The sequence below is a fragment of the Microcebus murinus genome, chromosome 4 (genome assembly GCF_040939455.1).
Source record: "Microcebus murinus isolate Inina chromosome 4, M.murinus_Inina_mat1.0, whole genome shotgun sequence".
Classification (NCBI taxonomy): domain Eukaryota; kingdom Metazoa; phylum Chordata; class Mammalia; order Primates; family Cheirogaleidae; genus Microcebus; species Microcebus murinus.
The window spans coordinates 76,636,156-76,657,667 of record NC_134107.1 but is presented as its reverse complement, the minus strand read 5'-3'; the positions used below and the strand labels follow the sequence as shown (position 1 = coordinate 76,657,667).

The 21,512-nt window shown below is 40.9% G+C and overlaps 1 protein-coding gene across 1 annotated transcript in view; it reads right to left on the bottom strand.

Moving 5' to 3' along the window:
• Positions 1–21,512, bottom strand: part of PIWIL4 (piwi like RNA-mediated gene silencing 4) — a 41,410-nt gene that overhangs the window by 9,473 nt on the left and 10,425 nt on the right. The window contains exons 7-15 of the mRNA XM_076001300.1: positions 20,450–20,647; positions 18,840–18,951; positions 13,943–14,066; positions 12,765–12,882; positions 10,501–10,612; positions 8,720–8,904; positions 6,562–6,634; positions 2,845–3,045; positions 1,717–1,817 (exon numbers count right to left, since the gene is read on the bottom strand). Of these exons, the coding sequence (XP_075857415.1) occupies positions 1,717–1,817; positions 2,845–3,045; positions 6,562–6,634; positions 8,720–8,904; positions 10,501–10,612; positions 12,765–12,882; positions 13,943–14,066; positions 18,840–18,951; positions 20,450–20,647 (1,224 nt within the window). The remainder of the gene's footprint in view (positions 1–1,716; positions 1,818–2,844; positions 3,046–6,561; positions 6,635–8,719; positions 8,905–10,500; positions 10,613–12,764; positions 12,883–13,942; positions 14,067–18,839; positions 18,952–20,449; positions 20,648–21,512) is intronic.

Here is a 21,512-nt window from a genome sequence, read left to right as displayed (position 1 = left end):
TAGCTTCACTGATGAAGTCAACCAAACATTTAAAGAAAAATTAGCATGAATCTGTTTCAAACTCATCTAAAAAACTGAAGAAGAGGGAACACTTCCAAAGTTATCTTATGAGGCCAACATTACCTGATACCAAAGCCAGACAAAGACGCTATATGAATAGGAAATTATAATATCTGTGATCAACACAGAAGTAAAAATCCTTGACAAAATACTAGCAAACAAAATTCAACAGCACCTTAAAAGGATCATACACCATAATCAAATAGCATTTATACCTGGGATCAAGAATGGTACAACATGCATAAATTAATAGATGTGAAACAGCATATTGACAGAATGAAGGAAAAAATCATATGATTATCTCAATAGATGCAGATAGAGCATCTGACAAAATTCAATATCCTTTCATGACAAAGACTTTCAACAAATTAGGTATAGAAGGAATGAACCTAAACACAATAAAGACCATATATGACAAGCCTGCAGCTAACATCATACTCAACAGTGAAAAGCTAAAGGTTTTTCTTCTAAGATCATTAACAAAACAAGGATGTACATTTTCCCACCTCTATTCAACAAAGTACTGGAAACTCTAGCCAGAGCAATTAGACAAGAAAAAGAAATAAAAGGTATCTAAATTGAAAAGGAAGAAGTAAAATTGTTTCTGTTTGTAGATAATATAATCTTATATATAGAAAACCCTAAAGACTCTACCAAAAAACTCTTAGAATAAATAAACAAATGAAGTTACAGGATATAAAATCAACATACAAAAATCAATTGTGTTTATATACACTAACAAAAAACTATCTGAAAAGAAATTAAGAAAACAATCTCATTTACAATAGCATCAAAAAGAATAAAACATTTAAAAATAAATTTAACCAGGGTGGTGAAAAATCTGTATACTAAAAACTATAAAACGTTGATAAAAGAAATCAAAGATGGCATAAATAAATGGAAAGATATCTCATGTTCATGACTTGGAAGAATTACTGTTGTTAATGTGACCATACTACAAAAAGTTATCTAAAACTTCAATGCAATTCTTACCAAAATTCCAATTGCATTTTTCACAGAAATAGAAAAAACAATCCTAACATTTTTATGACACAAAAAACCCAAATAACTAAAATTGGAATATGAGCAACAGCTTGCCCTACTGAATGAATAAAAGGTTTTGAATGAGGCTATATATCACCTCAATATTATCAATCACACTTTTTTTTTTTTTTTGGAGATAGAGTTTCACTCTGTTGCCTGGGCTAGAGTGCCATGGCATCAGCCTAGCTCACAGCAACCTCAAACTCCTGGGCTCAAGCCATCCTCCTGCCTCAGCCTCCCAAGTAGCCGGGACTACAAGCATGCGCCACCATTCCCGGCTAATTTTTTCTATATATTTTTAGTTGTCCAGCTAATTTCTTTCTATTTTTTTAGTAGAGACAGGGTCTCACTTTTGCTCAGGCTGGTCTCAAACTCCTGACCTCAAACAATCTGCCCGCCTCAACCTCCCAGAGTGCTAGGATTACAGGCGTGAGCCACTGCGCCAGGCCCAATCACACTTTTATATGTAAGTGTAATTTAGGACCATTAAGTGCTGGTGTTTAAAATATAAATAAAAATAACACAAACAATTCCTTGCTGTCATATTCTTTAGTGAAACCACAGTTAATTGCCAAACTAAGTGACAACGTGTTAGGGTAGTTTTAACAGTACCTGGTGATTCTGGGGTTCACACTGGCCACACATCCGACCACCGCTTCCTTGCTGAGTGCATCTCTACAGACATCAATACCGACCACCATCAGGGACTTTAACTGTAAGATTAAATTTGTCTTGATTTAATGGGGTGAGGAATAATTTCCCCAATGATTTAATACAAAGTTTTTTTGAAAAACTGTCTCCAGTTACTAAACTATTTAAATTAAGCTAAGTGTCAGGGAGATCAAGATCCAGATGAGGCAGATTATTAAGCCAGAAACCAGAGAGACTTAAAGAAAGAGGGGAAAATATGGTACATACTTTGCTTAAGAGACTCACTATAGTTGGAAATAGCCATCATCCTTTGTGGGGGTGGGCAAGGGGCTTGGTGGCTAAAGAGATTCTGGGAACCTGGTCAGTCCACTCCTCCCTCGCCTGGGGTCTGAGAAATCTGAGGAGGAATTCCATCTCCTGTCCTTCAGACCTCTAAGGAAGCTCACCTGGCCGTGCACCCCCACCTCTGGGGGTAACAGGGCGGTGTGGGGGGGGGGGGCGGGCAGTGCAGCTGGGGGTACCACGTTCATCCTGATTATGGACATATAAGGGAACGGGCAACCCTCCCTCGTTTCTCATTTTCCCCACTTCCTCCCATGGTGGCAACAGTCCATTCAGGAAAGAGCAGAGGATTTTCTAAGTTCCCACCACAGTTGGGAGGTTCAGATCACAGGCTAGGCCAGTCCCTCAAGCTATGGGGAGCAACCCCCCCACCCCCAGGGCACAAGGCTGCTCTGAGAATCAGCACCCTGCTGAAGGCAGGCAAAGCTGGGGACCATGAGACACAGAGTTTAAAATAGCGGCTGTGAGGAGCCACATCCAGTCCCTCTAAGTCTGCGGCAAACTCTATTCTCTTTGGTGAAATATTCTAAGTTAGCAGCTTAACTGAAGCGCCCTGAGAAGAGAGGCTGTGCCCCACCTGCTTCTGGGTGTCCACTGGCTTGTGTGACACCAGAACCCGGGGTAGAGGCTCAACAAACAAACCAGGTAATTCTGGGATCATGTGACAATACCTCCTACTTTGCTTTAATTTAAAACAATTGACTGATTGATTGATTGTTAAAAGGAAAAGCGTGACAGGGTCCTCACAGGAATCTCCACGGCCCACAGCTCGCCTCCGAGTTTACACGCCATCTGCATGGCGATCCTGGTGGCAATGCTCATCATCATTCCCTGTTTATTCAAGGTCCGGGCGAGCACGCACTGGCTCGGGACTGGGCAGTCCGAGCTCAAATATTTTTTAATAGAATCATAATAGTTTTTCTGATTAGAAGGCAGAATGCACATCACCTAAAAGCAGAAAACAGCAGAAGATTTTTTGGAAATTAATTTACTTGGGCTAGAAGTAGCTTTTTGAAACAATGAACACATAGAATTCTGCCAACATCTTTTGCCCCTACGTGCCCAGGAAGCAAATACTCAAATGGCCATGAAACCACTGATGAATGAATCAACGCCACCTGAAATGCCTTTTCACCAGCCATCCCCTCTGCAGAGCCCCACTCCATGCCTGTCCCGCCCTCTCCTTTTCTGTCCTCCACGTGTCCCTCTGAGCCCTTTCTCCAGCTGTCTCCACTCCCCCGGCCCCCACTCTGCAGCCGCTCCTTCCTGCGGCTTTGTAGCGTCCCTCCCCCAACCCCACTCACAAATAAGCAAAGTGAAGAATCAGCTTAAACTGTGGTGCTTTTCCCATCAGGTACAAGATAATCAAAATAAACAAAAAACGTTTTTTTTTTTTTTGTTTTTTTTTTACTGAAAGTTGAGAGTAGAAATATAAGGAGAGAAAAAATAAGAATAAAGAAGCCTCAGGTCCCTGGTATTTTTAATTCCACCCATCTGTGTCACTACCCCTACTTCTTATCAGGCGTTTCCCACATGGAAGAGCCTCTCCTGGCCTTCCTCCACCTCCTTCCCAGCCTCTACTCTCTACTTTCAAAAGCTCCCAAATTGTCGAAAAGATAGGCATTGGCCTGATTAGGAAAAGAAAACCATTTTCTTTTATCTCATAGAACTATTTAAAGTCATAATGTCAATGGCTAAAATTATTTACACTTAATTATATAAAGTGGAGAGAAACACTTCTTTATTATCAGCAAAATTATCTCAAGAGCCTTCCTTCCTTCCACCCTATGAGTCTGGGTCCAAGCAAGGAAGATGGCAGAACGAGGCAGTGGCCAGGTGGGGGCCAGGGCTGACAGCAGATAGGAGGCAAGTGAGATGGGTTATCCAACAGGGGCCAGAGGGGTACGCAGACACAGGGAGGGTGACAGGAGCCACATGACACACACATATTTCCCAGCTCTGCCCACTGAGGAAGCCTGGGAGCAGCAACACCCCAGTAGTAGCAAATGAGCCCAAATGTCAGTTTCTAAATGCTGTTCCTGCCAAAAGAAATCGGGACTCCTGAAAGAAATGTCTGATTCCAGGGTTGGGAAGCAAAACTACGAGTTGAGCCTGGAATGTCTTATTTTGCCAGATCGTAAGGAAGTGTTCCAAGAGAGGTGGGACCCTATGAAAATGACACAGAAGCCAGCTTGAACAGGGCTCCCACTGTGAAAATCAAGGACAATATGATGAGCATCAGAACAAATAATTAAGAGTAATGGCCTATAGCCCACTATATAAAATATAAATCCATGAGTCAATACTGATACAAACAAACAAACGGGGCATATTGTTACACCACCACATAAATGGAGAAGACAGATGGAATTAGAAAATCATTATTTGTCAGCCATCATAGTAATGACGGATTCAGGCAAGAATTATAATGGATGCTCAAACTAATGCATGAATGTTTGATGAGGAACGGGATATTTATATAGTCTCAAAGTATCTACACATGCACACACACGGTTGATTGAAAGGAGTAACTTTACAGTGCAGAAGTCTAGCAGATGTCACCTTAATCAATGGATACCACCTGGTGGGACACAGTAAGAACACAGGGTCATTGCTGTGATACTCTTGCCTACAGTGCACAGCCTGAATTTAACCATGAAAGAACGTCAGACAAACCCAGATTGAAGGGCATTATACAAAATAACTGGTCAGTCTGTACTTTGGACAGTCATAAAAATCTAGGCAAATGTAAGGAACTGCATCAGATTGAAGGAGAGACTAAAAAGACAGATCAACTAAGTACAACCCATTGGATCCTTTTCCTACAGAGCTGCAGGATTGAGGTTCCCACCACCCCCCAGGAAGCAAATGGGTGTAAGGAACTGGGCTGCATCATCGCCTGAGCTCTGCCTACCCCTCCCACCCTACTTCCATGGAAAAATTGTCTTCCATGAAGCTTAGGAACAGCCCTGCACAGCAAGAGGTGAGCAGCGAGGTGAGCAGCAGACAAGCAAGCAGAGCTTCATCTGTGTTTACAGCTGCTCCCCATCACTCGCATCACCGCCTGAGCTCCCCTCCCCCATGGGAGGGGAGCCATATTGCCTTCCATGAAACCAGTCCCTGGTGCTAAAAAGGTTGGGAACTGCTGCTATAGAGGACATTATTGGGACAGATGAAGAAATGGTTTACCAATTCTGATAGCCATCCTATGGTTCTGTACTAGAGGGACCTTCTTTACAAAAAATATGCACTAATGTATTCAAGGGCAATGGGGCATCATGTCTGTAACTTAACTCTGAAATGGTTCAAGGAAAATAAAAGATAGGAAATGATAAAGCAAATATGGCAAAATGTCAGTAATTAGGGATTCTGGGTGAAGGATTTATGAGAGTTCTTTGTACTATTCTTGCAACTTTTCTGTAAGTTTGATTTTCTTTAAGTAAAAAATAAATGTTCTTAAGTTGAGAACATCCTTTGAACTAAAAGAGAAACTAAATAAAAGACAAAGAAAGAGATGGCAATTACCTAATTTGTTTGCATGAGATAGGAACCAGAATGTTGGGGGTTGGGCTGAGAGAGCTAGGGAAGTCAGAAGAGGAGATGGAAGGCACAGGAAAAGCCCCGAGGCCTGGTGGAGGAGTAGCATTTCCAGGAAACACGAATGGTTGAGAGATTTTCAAGGATAGGGATGTCAATTTTAACTTGTCTGGAATGTTGGGATGGAATTTAATCATGCCCTGGTCCCAAAGAGTCTGCAAAGTCAGCTGTGCACGCGTGCACACACTGAGACAATTTCAAATGTCCCACAACGTGATGCAGTGCAGGAGGAAATGGCGTTCGTAAAACATGGAACACACAGAAGGTGGCAAGAATTCAGAGAAAGCAGGAACTTTGGGGCCATAGGTGACTCAGAAAATCCTAAACCCTCCAAGAATTCTCAGCAATATTGGCGAGAACACTGTATATCCCAACATTTATGGGATGAGGTGGGAGTCAATGTTTCTTAAATCTTAAGTCAGAGGTGACCCCCCCAACAAATTGGAAAATATGCAGACATCCAAGAGGCTGATACAGGGGTAACAAGAAGTGCTGTATTTTAAAATTAATGTTATAAATATAAAAGAGAAATAAAATATTGATTACATTACTAATATTAATACTTTGTTGGGTGCTTTGGGGAAAATGCATGGCAATTTACAAACATATTATGGGAAAGTATGTTCAAATCCCTTATTTTAAGACTGTAGATATAAAGTAAAAATAAAATTATACATCAAAACCTATACTGTACTTACCAACTATACTATCCTATAGTATCCTATACTTACCAACTGAACATCAGGATGAACATGTAGCTGTATAGCTCTAATGCAGCTGGATTTTCTTGTACTTTTATGCTACATAAAAAGAATAATTTTGAAGCTGTGTAATTCTATACTTACCAAGTGAACATCCTATACTTACCAATTGAACATCAGGATGAACATGTTGCTGTATAGCTCTAAGAAATGCAGCTGGATTTTCTTGTACTCTTATGCTACATAAAAAGATTAATTTTGAAGCTATGTAATTCTCTTCTTAGTAGTCATATGACATTCTAATAATCATATGGCATTAGAAATAGTACAAATAAATTTTCATAACAGAGTAATTTTAGGGAAAATTTCATTAGAGAAAAATAAAAACCTTTTGAGTCTAAAGTTGTTTCTCTTACTACAAGATATGCCAAAAGCATTTAATAATCATTTTTAAAGCATAAAAACAGTTTGGTGGAAAATGAAGTGTTCTCAATTGTACAGAACCCCTAAAATTAATAATTCTGTTCAAAATGGGGTTTGAAAATGAGCTTTTGAAATCACAAGTCTCATAACATCAAGTGTCTGAAACAGAGTTCAAGCTTAACCAGAATTAAGATTTCTCCAATACTGAATCTCCATGGGAATTTTAAAGTAAATATTTCAGGAAACATCAAGTTAATAAATCATCAAGATATTCAGCTAATCTACATGATTCAGACAAAAATATATTTTTTTCCCTTAGTGGCATCTTGTTTGGAACCTGGAATATTAATCAATGAGTCAGTAGCTACTGATCAATTATATATTCTGTACTTACATTATGTTAGGGGCAGGAGATTACATAAATAATTCCCACAAACAGGAATTTATGAATCTAGTTTCTTTATCTAGAATCAGGTTCTTTTATGTATATATGATTGAATTGTCCCAATGCCCAGTAGCCTTTTAAAACTTGCCCAGCAGGTGGCAGGACCACTAACCCCTGGCTGCTGATTCTAACGGAGCTATGTGAAAAGCCAGCAGCACCGTCACAGCAATTAAACGGTTCTAACTTTTCCAATTCATCTTGCACTCTGACTCAGCTGCTCTTTCTGTCCATTCCTTGTAAAATCATCAGGCAAATGTTTTAGATGAGAGAGGCTATGTATACAAATCTAACAGGTAAACAGATACGGCATGGGAAAGAAAAAGGATGGAATAAAATATAAGCTTTCAAATAAAACAAGCCAAGGACAGAACCCAACAGTAGGGTTATTCACAGAACGCATGTGCATAGAGCCTGTGACGCCAGCCCAGGGTCTGCAGACTGTGGCTTCTTTCATAATCTTCTCTTGCTTTATTAGCTCATGGTTAAGAGAAATTAGGGCAAGTGAAACTCGAACCAGGTGATTTGTCAACAGATTTGATAAGAAGAGAATTCTAAACAATGATGTAAAATGAGACTTACTATGGTTTTCAACAACACTCGTGCTACTGTCTTATAATTAATTATAATATTAACTACCTGTTTAAAGAGTAACTTTCCACCTTGCCAATTAGGACACTTGCACCTTCTTTATAACAAAGAAAACAAGTATCTGTTGCTCTTTTCTAAGCATATCAGGTTAAAGTGAGGCGTGATCAACTTTATGGCTTTTCTGAAGCAAAACAATATTCAATTTTGAGTGATTGTCTATGTATCTCTTACTAAAGTGAAAGCAACTTATTTATCTTTCTCATCTCCAGCAACTGGCATAGTATCCAGCACACAGTAGTACTCAATAAATATTCTATGAATAAATGAATGACCTTGGTTTTTATCAGAAAACTGACTAATCTTATGCTACAGTGACAGAATCATAAAAGCTTATTTTACCTCTATTTTTATGTTAAACTTTAAAGCACAAATCTATCAAATAAATCAGGGCATGCAACTTTTATTTTTAATATCCTGTTTGCTGTTAAGTAAATAACTGATATGATAAACTGATATGATCCATATCAGTAATAAATACTGATATGAAAGAAGAAAAAAAGTTGAGAAGGCAATATGTAGACTTCTTAAGGATTTATACCCCAACTAGTATTGAAAAGATTTTCAGGGAATGAGACTATCGTCTAAGAACTGTGAAAACAAAGCTGTAGAAAGACCAACATAAAATACATTTTAACTTTATAAAAATTTAGTCATTACAAAATCTCTTTACTTACAACTATTTTCTTGGCACTTTATATTAGGAAATTTTACTGAGATAAAGAGGCTTTTGTAGATATATCAGCCATTATTTCCTAACTTCTGACTAAACCAAATTAATACATGAGAAAAAAATTCAGTGTATTCTCACATTTTGGGGTAGTCCACATTAAATCCCATGACACTGCCCACTTTTCTCAAGCAGTTCACAAAGCTCTCGGTCACAATTTCCGTTCTGTTGCTACATAAAATCAACCATGCATTCAAAGACTGTGCACTTAAAATCTTGCAAGCTCGAATATCCTTGGACCAATCAGCAGAAGACACAGGTTGACACTGAGAAAAAAATGATGATAAACAGATTGAACAAATTTATTCAAATAGCAGCTAAATGAAGACAGGATGAAGATGGCCAACATTTGTCATTTAATATAGTTTGCTATTCAGTCTCAAAACACAGATGCAGGCGCCCTCCATGAAGAGTTCTATATGGTGCCAAAGTTCATTCCTGTCCCTTAAAGCCAGTATGAAGAGCCCCTCTCCCCCACAACACTTCTACCTGCTGTCATCTTTTGGGGGCTGTGGGAAGACCCAGGACAATGTGCCCAGGCACACCCTAAAGCCTACCAACCTTCAGTTTACTCGGCTCCTAGGACCTAATTTTGGAAAAGCAGAATTGGCCAAGAAGTAGATCACATGGTCACCCTAGCCATCTGCTACCTCTGGGGGGGGGTTCCCCTGTTTTAATGTCCTTTCTCCTATGGACATCAGTTTCCACACCAAAAAAAAAACTGCAAATAATACATAGATAAAAATAAAAAGCTCTGGTAAATATGATTTTACTTATACAGATGAGGAGATGGATCATTTTAAGTATTTTAAGTCCTTCTTCACATGTGGATCTGAAATTGAGCTTCTCTTTACTGGCCCCTGACCAAGATCCTAATGGGGTCCTACATTTTAGTACTTCACAAAGTTTTGTTTTGAAAAATAGTTTTTCCTCAGCTTCTCCAAAAAGGGTAATTTGAATAGATTATTAAAAAGAAATAATTAAAAAGTCCCCATTCTGCCAACATGACACATGTGTTGTTCAGTTATATGAGTTTATAATATCAAATAAAGGCAAAAAGATGGACTTTAAAAAATAAAATGAAATGTAACGTTTTTAAAATGGGTAAAACAGAGGGGAAAAGCAGAAAGATAATGCATAATTTTTGAATAAAATAGGTTCATTCCTTCAACTGAAGCCCAAAGTGACAATGATTTGCCTCTTGAGGTTTCAGAATGCCTCTCCCCAAGTACAATGTCTGGGGCTAGGTTCTATGCAAATTTTTTCATTTTTATGCCAATTGAGAAGCATTACTTTGAAAGATTAACAGATACAACTGACATGGCAACTATAAACCAATTCTGGTCTCAGGAAACATAACGTATTAGAATTAACGTTCACAAGACTTTTCTCGGGTAACTATGGCTTTTTTTAAATTTTTAATTTGAAGTCACATAAGAGTAGTACAACACCTAGTAAAAGGTACAACACCTAGTACTAGTAAAAGTACCTAGTAAACCTAGTAAAAGGTTAACCTAGTAAAAGGTTATGTTTTAAGCACAATGGTCTGAAATACTGTTTTCTTTTTTTTTTTTTTTCTATTTTTTTTTTTTTTTTTTTTCTTTGCTCTGGGAACAAGTAGGGAAGAAATACTGTTTTCTAATTAGCATAAATCGTGTCCACTGGGTGCCGCTAAGTCCACACAATTAAATTGAGATTGAAAAGGAAACCAGGGGTAATTGAAGTCTTAGGACAAAGTGAGAGCAGGATGTGGCCACGAAGAAACCAAACAAATATTGCAAGCCACTAGTCACTCTTGCAAATGATCACACTTGCACACATTCAAGTAAATATCTATAAATAAATAAAATCACAGCACTTACTATGTGGTCTTGCATTAATATTTTTTCTGAAGGCACAACCCTACCAGTCAGAGACATCTGGCTTCCAAAATGCAGTCCCCAGGTTTCTAACTCAAAACGAGCATCCTTGTTTCTGTGGATAGAGTTGTTTTAAATCATTAAAGTGCTTATTTCCTAAAGAGTTTTAATCATGAGAGATATAATTATAACTTGCTGAATTATTCAGGGGCTGATGTTCTGTGTCTTTAGGATTCCTCACTTCTATTTCTACTCACCATTTCCTTCCCCTGCTCAAAAGAATTATGGGACAATTGTGCCCATTTGGGATGTGCAGGCGAAAGGCTTCTGGTGGTGGCACATTGGTTAGAAAAATGAGCTTTGAAGCCAGACAGACTTTGGTTTAACTCCTAGCTCTAACATTTAATAATATGTGACCTTGAACAAACTATTACATCTTTTTAATGCCTTGGTTTCCTTACTGGAAAAGTGTAGGTTTAATAAAAGTAGCTACTTCATAGGGTTGATGTAAAGATTAAATATGACAATACACAGGAAGTGCTTACCACAATGTCTGGCCCATGCTATGTGTTAAAACATGTGTGATATTATCATTCCTGATAACAACATTGTTAATAAGGAGATATTTTGGAGCTGCTGGATGTGGGGAGATTATCTTCTGGGAATATCTCAATTTGTTGGCTTGGGAGTGGATGGAGGATGATAAAGGAAGGGAACATAAGGAATTAAATTCCAGAAGACTCCTAGGATACTCATAGAAAAAAATAAAGGAAAAGAAATGCTCCACCTCATTCTTTAGGGGATCTCAAACCCAAACCTCTTCACCACTGTCTCTACACAACAGCTCATTGTTCTCATCTATTAAGCTTATGTCTTCTCTGGTCACTAAATCCTTTGAATTAGCTATTGTGCTTCCAATACTGTCAGCCCAAGATGAGATGGGTGAGGCCCTCACTGGTCAGGAAACAGGATGAGGTCAGTGGCAATACCAAAGGCAGCAGGTAGATGCATGAGGAGGACTAATCCACAGCCCTCTATGAGGAAAATGAACCAGGAAACTCTTCTCATGTAAGGATAAGACTGGGCATGGTCCAGAATAAACCACAGAAAATGTGTCCATGAAGAAACCACTACTGTGATAATAGAGATGCACCTTCATCATATGGAAATGTTTGAGAAAAACCTTTGAGTGAAAAATGCAAGTTACAAAACAGGATGTATGGTACTATGCCATTTTCCTAAAAAGAACAGGATTATATGCATTTGCAAATATCTGAATGAATATACACCATTCATTTCATTGTGATTCTTTCATTTCTCAAATATTTACTGACACACAGACACACACACACTGTCTCTTTCTTTTTGCTTACATAAATTTCCAAAGCCCTCCCATGAGCTCATATGACTTTAAAAAAAAGTTTTAAAGAAAAATGACCATTCCACAACAATATAATTCAAGAGAAATATAAAACAAGCCACATAAGTAATTTTAAATGTTCTAGTAGCTACCTTTAAAAAAAGTAAAAAGTAATTAAGTGAAGTTATTTTAAAAACGTATATTATTTAACCCAATAAACCTAAAAAGTTATCACTTGAAGTTATCACTTCAAGATGTGTCATCAGACACATTTTGAGTACCTGGCAGCCATGTGATGCCACAGTACTAGACAGTGCAGTTTTAGGAGGTCACAAGGGAGAAACTCGATTTTCCCATCACAGGTTACAGCAAACTGTCATAAATGTGGGCAGGAACACAGTCTGAGAATCGGGTGACTGAACCAAAGGGCACAAAGGTTTCTCAAGTTTAAAGAATACATAGTGGGGTTTTCCCAACGTTCAGTCTGTGGAGGCCACTCTATTAAGATCTGAACATTCTTGATCCTGAATACTGGGGGCCTGGTGTTTTGTTTGTTTGTTCATTTGTCTGGAGGTTTTTATTGTTCTATTTAGATTAATAACCCCTTTCTTCATTCAAAATTTTAGCCAGCCCTCACTTCATGAAACAGATGAAAGTGGGGCTGTCTAGGTGAAGGCAGGTGGATTCCTACCAGCGTGGGTCCCTCGAGACTTCCCCTCAACCCGCTGGTCCTGAGGCATCTAGGATGAAGCTCTGGGCTCTGGACAGCACAATTCAAAAGCTCTTTGCTCTGAATCGGTAAGAATGAGACATTTCCAGCAAGGAATGGAGTGTTACATAGATTATCCAATTCTACGAGCTCGGCCATGGGAAGGGGGCAGGCGGTCTCAGCAAAGTGATCCAGTACCTCTGGATGTTGTCCACGAGCCTGGCCAGGCGCTGCTGCCGGCCCAAGGGACCGAGACGCATCTCTTCGGCTACAGCCTTCATCAGCTGAAAATCAGAGGTTGCCTGGTCAGTCAGCCCTGCAAAGTGTAAACGGAAACAAAGTGAAAAAATGAACCTATGCAACCCCAGCTCGTCTCAGGCACAGTTTAAACATTTCCACTTGAACTGCATCAGGCTCGCCATATCTGTATAGCACTGTCCAGTAGAAATTAAAACCACAGACGGTATTTTAAATTTTCTAGTAGCCGCATCAAGAAAAGCCAAAAAGAAACAGATGAAATTATTTTAAATAGTATACATTATTTAACCCAATGTACCTAACATATTATCATTTCAACATGTAATCAACATAAAAAAATTGATGAGATGGTGGTGGTTTGCTTTTTTTTTTCATACTAAGTCTTTGAAATCTGGTCTGTTTTCTATGCTCACAGCCCATCTCCTCCCAGTCTTTTAGTCGAGCTAGTCATATTTCAAGTGTTCACCAAGCTCATGTGGCCAGTGGCTGCCATATTTCGCTGCGCATATCTCCAATATCTAAATACCACTGAGAATGATCACCCCTTTCTTCAAGGATTATAACCTTATTAATGTTTCTAATTGCAAAATAAGCAGATATACATCATACCTGATTCAAGCAGTATAGAAATGTAAAAAGTAGAATGTCCTCCCTTTCTAGCCCCACCCTGTTAGTCGAATGGACATTACTAAAGGTGCTCAAGCCAGTTATTCACATTCTACTGTGTGGTGAGGATTATCTTCTGGGAGCTCATGCAAAAAGAAAATAAGGATCATGTTGGCACCACTGAACAATATAACCCAAAGAAAGCCAAAGTCATATCGCTTCTTGTATTAGTGAAGTTGAAATAATTGCAAAGAGCAGCTCAATAGTAAGAATATCAGGGGGCCTATTTTACATCAAAGGAACACAAGGAATATATGAGATAAAGAAACAGATCCCAAAGGGTACTCTATTCCTCCCACTTGTCTCTACTGTTGAATAATTACTTAAAAGGCTGATCCTCCATGGGTTAAATTAATGATCCAGCCTTCATATAACTCAAGGAGCTTCCTCCCACTGCCTGGTATCCACAATCTGTGCCCAGGAGCCTGAGGGCTACAACTCACAAGCATTACCTGTTAGAAAGCAGAACTCAGGTACCAGGTGCACAAGCTGAGTCTCAGTGTTGTTATTTCTCTTGCTCTTCAACAGACTAACAAGCATTGGCTGATTTAGGTCAGATAAAGTAATATCATATTGCTATAAAATGCAAAATTAATGAGGGAAAAGTTAATGTGGAAACACTGCAAGATGAGCATCTTTGCTTATAAGCAACAAGGTAATCCCAAAATGAATATACAAGCACATCTTTTCAATGGAGAAAAAAAATCCATGGTTACCTATTCATTTCTACCTTCTTCCCAGTACCTATCTTTTATATGAGAGCCAGTTTTTATTATTTTAATTATTTTCTTTCATCATGCAACACCATTAAAAAAAAAATCATTTCCCTGCTGTCTCTGGGTTTCAGCCAGATTCAGAACAGTCTCCAGCTGGTTCCATGCAAAGTTCACTGACCCCACTAGAGCTGACTCAAAGCCAGCATTTCCACTACTGATGACGGAGGCAGACTGCTCATGCTTAATTCACTGTTCCGAACACCTGTGTTCATTTGGAAACTGTCTATGTGCAAGTTGGAGGCAAGGGTTTTATTGAGCCAACTTCAGATTTCCCAAAACAGCATGACGATCCTTAACTTCCAAGATAGTAGGATGTCATAGGGAAGCAGCTCTGAAGTCTGACAAATGTGACTTTGGTCCCCAGCCCTTGCACTTGCTTGGACTGTGACACTAGGGGAGTTACTTGCCTTTCCTCATCTATGGAACAAGGATAACAGCAACTCACAGATACACCGTGTAAACCACTAGCCGGGTGTCCAGTCTATAAGGAGTCCTCGGCAGTTGTTAGTTCATACCCTGCTCCCTTTCCCTTCCTGGACTCAAATTCCAATGTTCTCACCTTGCCAAAAGTTCGCTTACCTTCCAACAGCAAAGGTTACAATTAACACTGGTTTCCAGTATAATTTACTCAACACCAACGACAGAACAACTGGCATTATCATTTACAAAATGCTTGGGCACTATGTGATGCTGACATCAATGATTATTATTAATATAACTAAGGAAGTAAGATGTGAGCATTTTCTATTTCAAAGGACTTCTAGTCATTCAAATAAAAAACATTTCAGGAATCTCATTTTAAAGAGGCAAGTGCAACTAACGCTATGGCTAAAAAGCTTGGAGAAGCCTTCTATCAAAAGAGAGCTTTCATACATGACTTCATTAATTCAGCACACATGGCGTGCTTACTGCATTCCAGGAAGTGCAGGGGACACGAAGATAAAAGAGGCACGGTCCCTGCCTTTACACGTAAACACATTAATTACAAAGGGAGGCAGATGAGAAGCACAAACAATGAGATGCTAAGCACTTATATTTGTCTCCATTTAATCTTAACGACAAACTTATGCAATAGATACTATTATCATCCTCTTCATAGGTGAAGAAACACTGTGAGAAATTAAATAACTTTCCCAAGTCCCCATAACTGGAAATTAGCTGGCCCAGGATTTACCTCGTCAGACTCTGCTTGTTACACAATTTAGGATGGGATCCCTGGGCTGGCAAGAAGGGGGTGGTAGTGAAACCGTTTATGGCTGGTAAATCAAGGAAGGCTTCACGGAGGCAGAGGCCAAGAGAAAACCTCGAAGAACATAGGGCAGCACAGAGAGTCTCAGGTAACAGCACAAACAAAACCAAGGCCTGTTCCAGGATGAGGGTGTTCTATTTAGCTGGAGCATGGCCAAGAAGCCGCTATCATAATGTGACTCCAACCCTCTTCCTTGCCCTACTCTTCTTAGCATTCAAAAATATGTTTCATGATAAGATAAAACAGAGAAATACAAAGGTCAAAAGTAAGATTTCTTTCACTTTGAAGACTAACGACGTAATAATTCAGCCTTCCCTTCATGGGACAGAGAGGAGGACATACTAGACGTTGCCACAATTTTCTTTCTTTTTCTCCCTAATGACAATATACGTGCAGTGAGCCACAGCTCATTACAAAAAAGTGAGTGGGATTTTTACCATGATTCCCTTTTCAGAATGTCACAGGTCCTAAAATACATCTGCTCAAATAGGAACACATTTAATCATGCAGGAAAGAAACCCAAATGTTTAACACACTGTGGGTTTAATAAATAAACACAGAGCATATTTTGTGCACAAGATGCTTCACCAGGTACTATGCATCAAAGATTAGCCAAACGCCATCCCTGTTCTACAAGGAACATGTGTTCTAGAAGCAAATGTGATCCATGGCACAGGTGCTTGGAGAAGAGAACAGGAAGCTCTTCCGTGTGTGACAGGAAGCAAAGTCAGAGAAGACGTCACACGTGACCTTGAAGCTAGGATTTGACCTAGTGGTGAAGGAGAGAGGCACAGTGTGGCTTTGTGCAGAAGTCTAGTTAACACGTGCAAATGCGGAGGAGCGTGCAGTGACTAGTGAGTGTGGATGGGGGTGATGACGGCATGGGGTGCACGAGGGGTGGGGGGAAGATGCCCAGGGAGATGAGGCTGCAAGGGGGATGGGGTCCAACTGTGCGATGCTAGAGCAGAAAAAGAGAGGATGGGAAGGAGGAGAAGGGTCTCCACTATTCGCCCAGTGCTCACAATATGCCGGCACCTGCGAAACGCTCACGCTCCACGTGCACGATTATCTCGTCCAGTGCTCACGCTGCACCATGAAAGCAGAGGGAGAACTTCCCTTTACAGTGACCCTCTAGGTTTAGTGATTTACCCAAGGTTATTCCAGAGCTTATGCTCTTAGCCACATTTCTGGACAGCACTTCAGAAAGATCTCTCTGGTGACCATGAGGATGACGGATCACAGTGAGGAGAGAGCTGGGCAAGGCGACCACAAAGGGGTGACTGCAGTACCTGCCCCAGAGGGGATCCGTGAGAGGTCCTGCAGTCATGCAGTGGGCACAGGGCTGGAGAGGAAGGATGGGTTCCAGAGACAATTCAAGGACAAATGACACAGAACTTGTCTTGGTGACAAGTGAAGAAGAGGAAGAAAGCAAAATGATTCCAAAATGAGCTGCAACATTCCCAAGGAGAAACAGAAATAGGAAAGACAATGAACTCAGTGTGAACCATGTTAGTTCGAGATGCCTGCAGGATACACATGCAAATATGTTCTGGAAATGGAGATGAATATATCATTTGGGAATGAGGGCAATGCAAAACACTCTATGTGAGCCATCTCAAAATACAAAGAAAAGGGTTTATACGAGGGAACCATTTGTTAACGGTTCCTTTTAGGGGGAAGTAAAAAGGAAAACATCAAAGGAGACTGAACTAGAACAACCTGAAACTGAGCAGAAAACCACAGGGTTGTGTCCCAGGAGTCAAGGAAGGGAGAGATTAATTCCTTCAGGTGGGCAGGCGTGGTGGCTCACACCTGCAATCCTAGCACTCTGGGAAGCGAAGGCAGGAGGATGGTTTGAGCTCAGGTGTTCAAGACCAGCCTGAGCAAGAGTGAAACCCCATCTCTACTAAAAAAATATAGAAAGAAATTAGCCAAACCACCAAAAATGTATATAGAAAAAATTAGCCGGTCATGGTGGCACACGCCTGTAGTTCCAGCTACTCAGGAGGCTGAGGTGGGAGGATTGCTTGAGCCCAAGAGGCTGAGGTTGCTGTGAGCTAGGCTGATGCCAAAGCACTCTAGCCTGGGCAACAGAGTGAGACTCTGTCTCAAAAAAATAAATAAATGAAATAAAATAAAAGGATAAAACAGCAACTTAACCTCAGTTCAAAATTTAACTGAAAATATAAAACCCAAATGCTTTCTATATAGTAAATCGAACTGTAAAGGTAACTTGTATGTGATTCTGAATACATAGATAAAATGTTTTTATTCCTAAAAAAAAAAAAAAAAGAACTGAATTTGACCTTTTCAGAGCTATTTCTATAGCAGCAGAACCAGGTGCCAGACTGCTGAGGTTTCAGGAAAGAAGAACTGAAAATGTGGTTGAAGCTAGGGTGGGTGACTTTCTAAAAATCCAGGAAGGGTTTTTGGTTTTTGTTTGTTGTTTTTTAAAGCATCCATGAGATTCGGGGACCTGAATATGACTATACACTACAGAGAAGGCGCCTCTGCCTCTGGAAGGCACCGAGCACGAAAGCGAAAGCGGGGTCAGGCGTAACTGTGATAACCGTGAACGGGCCTTCCAGAGGCAGCAGGAGCCTCCACCCACAAACGCCTCTTGAGGATCTGCTCTGTGCAGAGCACTGTGCTAGCCCTGGGGGTCCGGAAATGAAGAGCTCAAGGTAACCCCCTGAGAGCTCAAGGTCCAGAAGGGGGGGTCAGACCATTTGTGTGGTGCCTGTGATGACCGGATGCAGCTAAGTGCAGGGAGGAGCTCCTGGGAGGAGCACCGTGGGGCTCCCATGAGAGCTGATGGGCAGGGGGAGCTGAGCGTGGAAGGGAGTTTAGTGTTTGGCTGGGAAAGGGTATGCAGGAAGAGGAAGCAATGTTGTGAAAATGCACAGGGGAGAAACTGAGTCACGGAACCCCAAAAGGCAAGTCCAGCCAAGCACAGAGAGGGATGAGGGGAGTGGCAAGAGATAAGGCTGGAGAGGCAGGGTGTGGACGCATCATAAAAGGTCATAGCGACTCTGCTAAGGAGCTTATATGTGGATCCTAAGGAGGTAGGCAACGTGGAAACGCTTTAACCTTGGAAGTGACATGATCAGAGATGCTTTTAAGGGAGATCACTGAGATTACAGGAGGAAGGAGACAGGATGAGGGTCACCAGGAGACAGGGGTGGTGGGGACAGAGGACATTCTTGACACTGCAAGAATCAAGTCGGAGGCAGACTCGGCCTGACCACCCGGGCACTGTCGGACGTGGAACAGAACAGGAGCTAAGAGGAAAGGAGCTGAGGACGAAGGAAGAAGATGTCCTACCTGCTTGTAGTAATCCACGTAGGTGATCTCAGTGCCATCCCGCTTCTGAAAGGTGTGCGTGGGCCTCACGGACCAGTCGATGTCATCAATGCGATAGGTTTTGTTATTATATCTGGTAAATCCAAGAAGTCTCTTTAAAAAACTTTCCAAATCATCTAAGATGAGCAGCTATTATACTTAACCACACTTTTAATTCAAAGGATAAGATAGACTCCAGAATGTCAAAAATTGCAAAAGTTTCTAAGACAAGAATATTCCCTTTTTTTTTTGCAATTATCAGCTCTTATCAGAGTATGACTTAATTCTTCAGTATATAGGAGGACCTCTGTCAGTATTCCAACAAAACCTATGGGAAAGTCATTAGCCCACAGGTTATTTTTGTCACTGACAGACACTTTAACTTCAGGTAAATCATTCTTAAATGTGCAAAGGCCAGACCATCGCTCAAAACTCTCCCATCAGCTTCTGGTGTCACTGGGAGTTCCTGAGCCCCCAGGTGTTCCTTTTGAGAAAAGCACCAAAGGACCTGATCAACCACACCTGCTTAACCTCCCAGCTAGGGCTGGCCCTCGGCAAAACTATAAAACAAGTCGGCTAAGATTATTCTAAGCTCCGTCCCCCTCCAGCACTGTGTGGCCTGGAATGTCCTTATAGGCTGCCCGGCTTTGGGACAGAAACCTCCACAGCAGGCTTCTCCAGAGCTCTTGGTCCTTGCAAGGTGACTTTGAAATACGATGAGCTAATCCATCAAGATCATGACAGGAGCATAAGAGGGTGGCCTTCTCATCCCAGGTAGTGGGGATTCAGCTAGTCCCACATCTCTGCTATATAACCCAGAAAAACTATTTTAAGTGGAGATTCTAAGCCAGACCAGAATGCTAACATGTCCCCTCAAAGAAGTAGTCTTAGATTAGCAGCAGTAGAGGGTGGGCGTCTTAGTACTCAGACGTCATCTAATCTGCCCGTGTTTCATTTGGTCAAATTTGTGCAGTGAGGGCAAATTTTATATAGGCAATCCTAGAGGTCTGCAAAGAAGTAAAAATGGTCTCAGACTAGAAGACCTCAGACTCTTATGGAGGAGGCGAGACAAGGACCTAACGTTCTGCCCCATGAGATAATAACATGAAATAAAATGGCCATACAGAGGTGGCTATAAGCAAAGTGCTACGGGAGCAGCCCGGGGAGGGAAGTGAATAATTCCAACTGGGCAGGCAAGTGGAGGCTTTGGAAAGGGGTGACATTAGAGCTGAGCTTTGGGGAAGTCAAAATTTAAAAGGCAGAATTGGGGGTGGGGAATCCAGGCAACTGAACTGAACTGAACGGAACTGAATTGAAGCAGCAAAGTGCAGGCTGTTGGTGGGCAGACTAGAGAGTGGGGTGGTGGAGGGGAGGGTACCCCAAGAGAGAATCTGGGACCATGGCAGCTGGTGGACTGTCCATAATGCCACACAAGCATGTCTGGACTCCAGACAACTGAGAACAGCCAGGCCTTCTAAACAGATGAGTAAACAGATCAGATCTGTGGTCAGGCCAATGCTCCAACCTATCCCTGTTCCCGAATACCATAAATAATTGATTGGAGAAAAGTTTATTCGGATTCAGGCTTTTACCTTGTGAGGACAATGAGCCCTATCAGCTGTTTCTCACAGGACTCGCTGAAGCAGGACGGGCCAGTTTTGTGGCAGAGAGCAGTCATGAATTCCAGAACCGTCTCATTCCGGAGGACTTTATAACTCACGTCAGCACTGAACAGGAGCCTACTTTCAAACTGGGATACAGAAATGGCAAACCCAGGCCAAAGGGATAATCTTCAAAAACAAAACAAAAATAAAATTAGAAAACAAAAATAATGAATATTTTACATGTTATACCAGAAAAACAATAAAGATTTTTAAATGGTGATTTTTCATTCTAATTCTCTAGATCTTATCATTTTTTTTCTTTAGTCTGATTTCCTCCAGTTGCTAACTAAAAACTTTATTTTCAGCTGGAGTGTCTTCAAACATTCATTTAGGATAAGATATATTACTATAAAGCAGATTTTCTCAACCTTAGCACTACTGACCTTTTGGAGCAGACTACATTATTCTTTGCCAGGGGCTGTTTTTTGCACTGTTGGATGTTTAGCAGCATCCCTGGCTTCTACCCACTAGATGCCAGCAGCAGCCCCCAGCCGTGACAACCAAAAATGTCTCCAGACAACACGAAATGTTTGGGGAGGGGGGCAAAAATGCCCCTGGTTGGAAACAACCACTGGAGGAATACATGCATGGAGTGAGCTGACCCAGCATGAAAACATCTACGTTCAGAAAAGCACCCAGACCCCCAGGGTGGGGGCAGTGAACAGACTTAATAATGAGATGAAGAAATATAGAAGTGACACCAGGAACAGATATACAAGAGGAACTGGAGCACAGGCAACAGTTTCTTCCCACACAGACTGAAAAGTCTTAAGAAGTTACAGTAATGGCATGAAAGAATAGGCAAATCATTTTTTAAAAATCACTCCAGTTTGTCTTTTGTGGACCTAATTCACTGTGACACTAAGCCAGCCTTCAGGACAAGCACGTGCATTGAGCACCCACTGCAGTTCAGCACAACCCCAGACTATGAGAATTTCGAATCCCGGTGGAGAAGTAAGTGGCAAGGACAAATAACAGGACACTGTAGAGA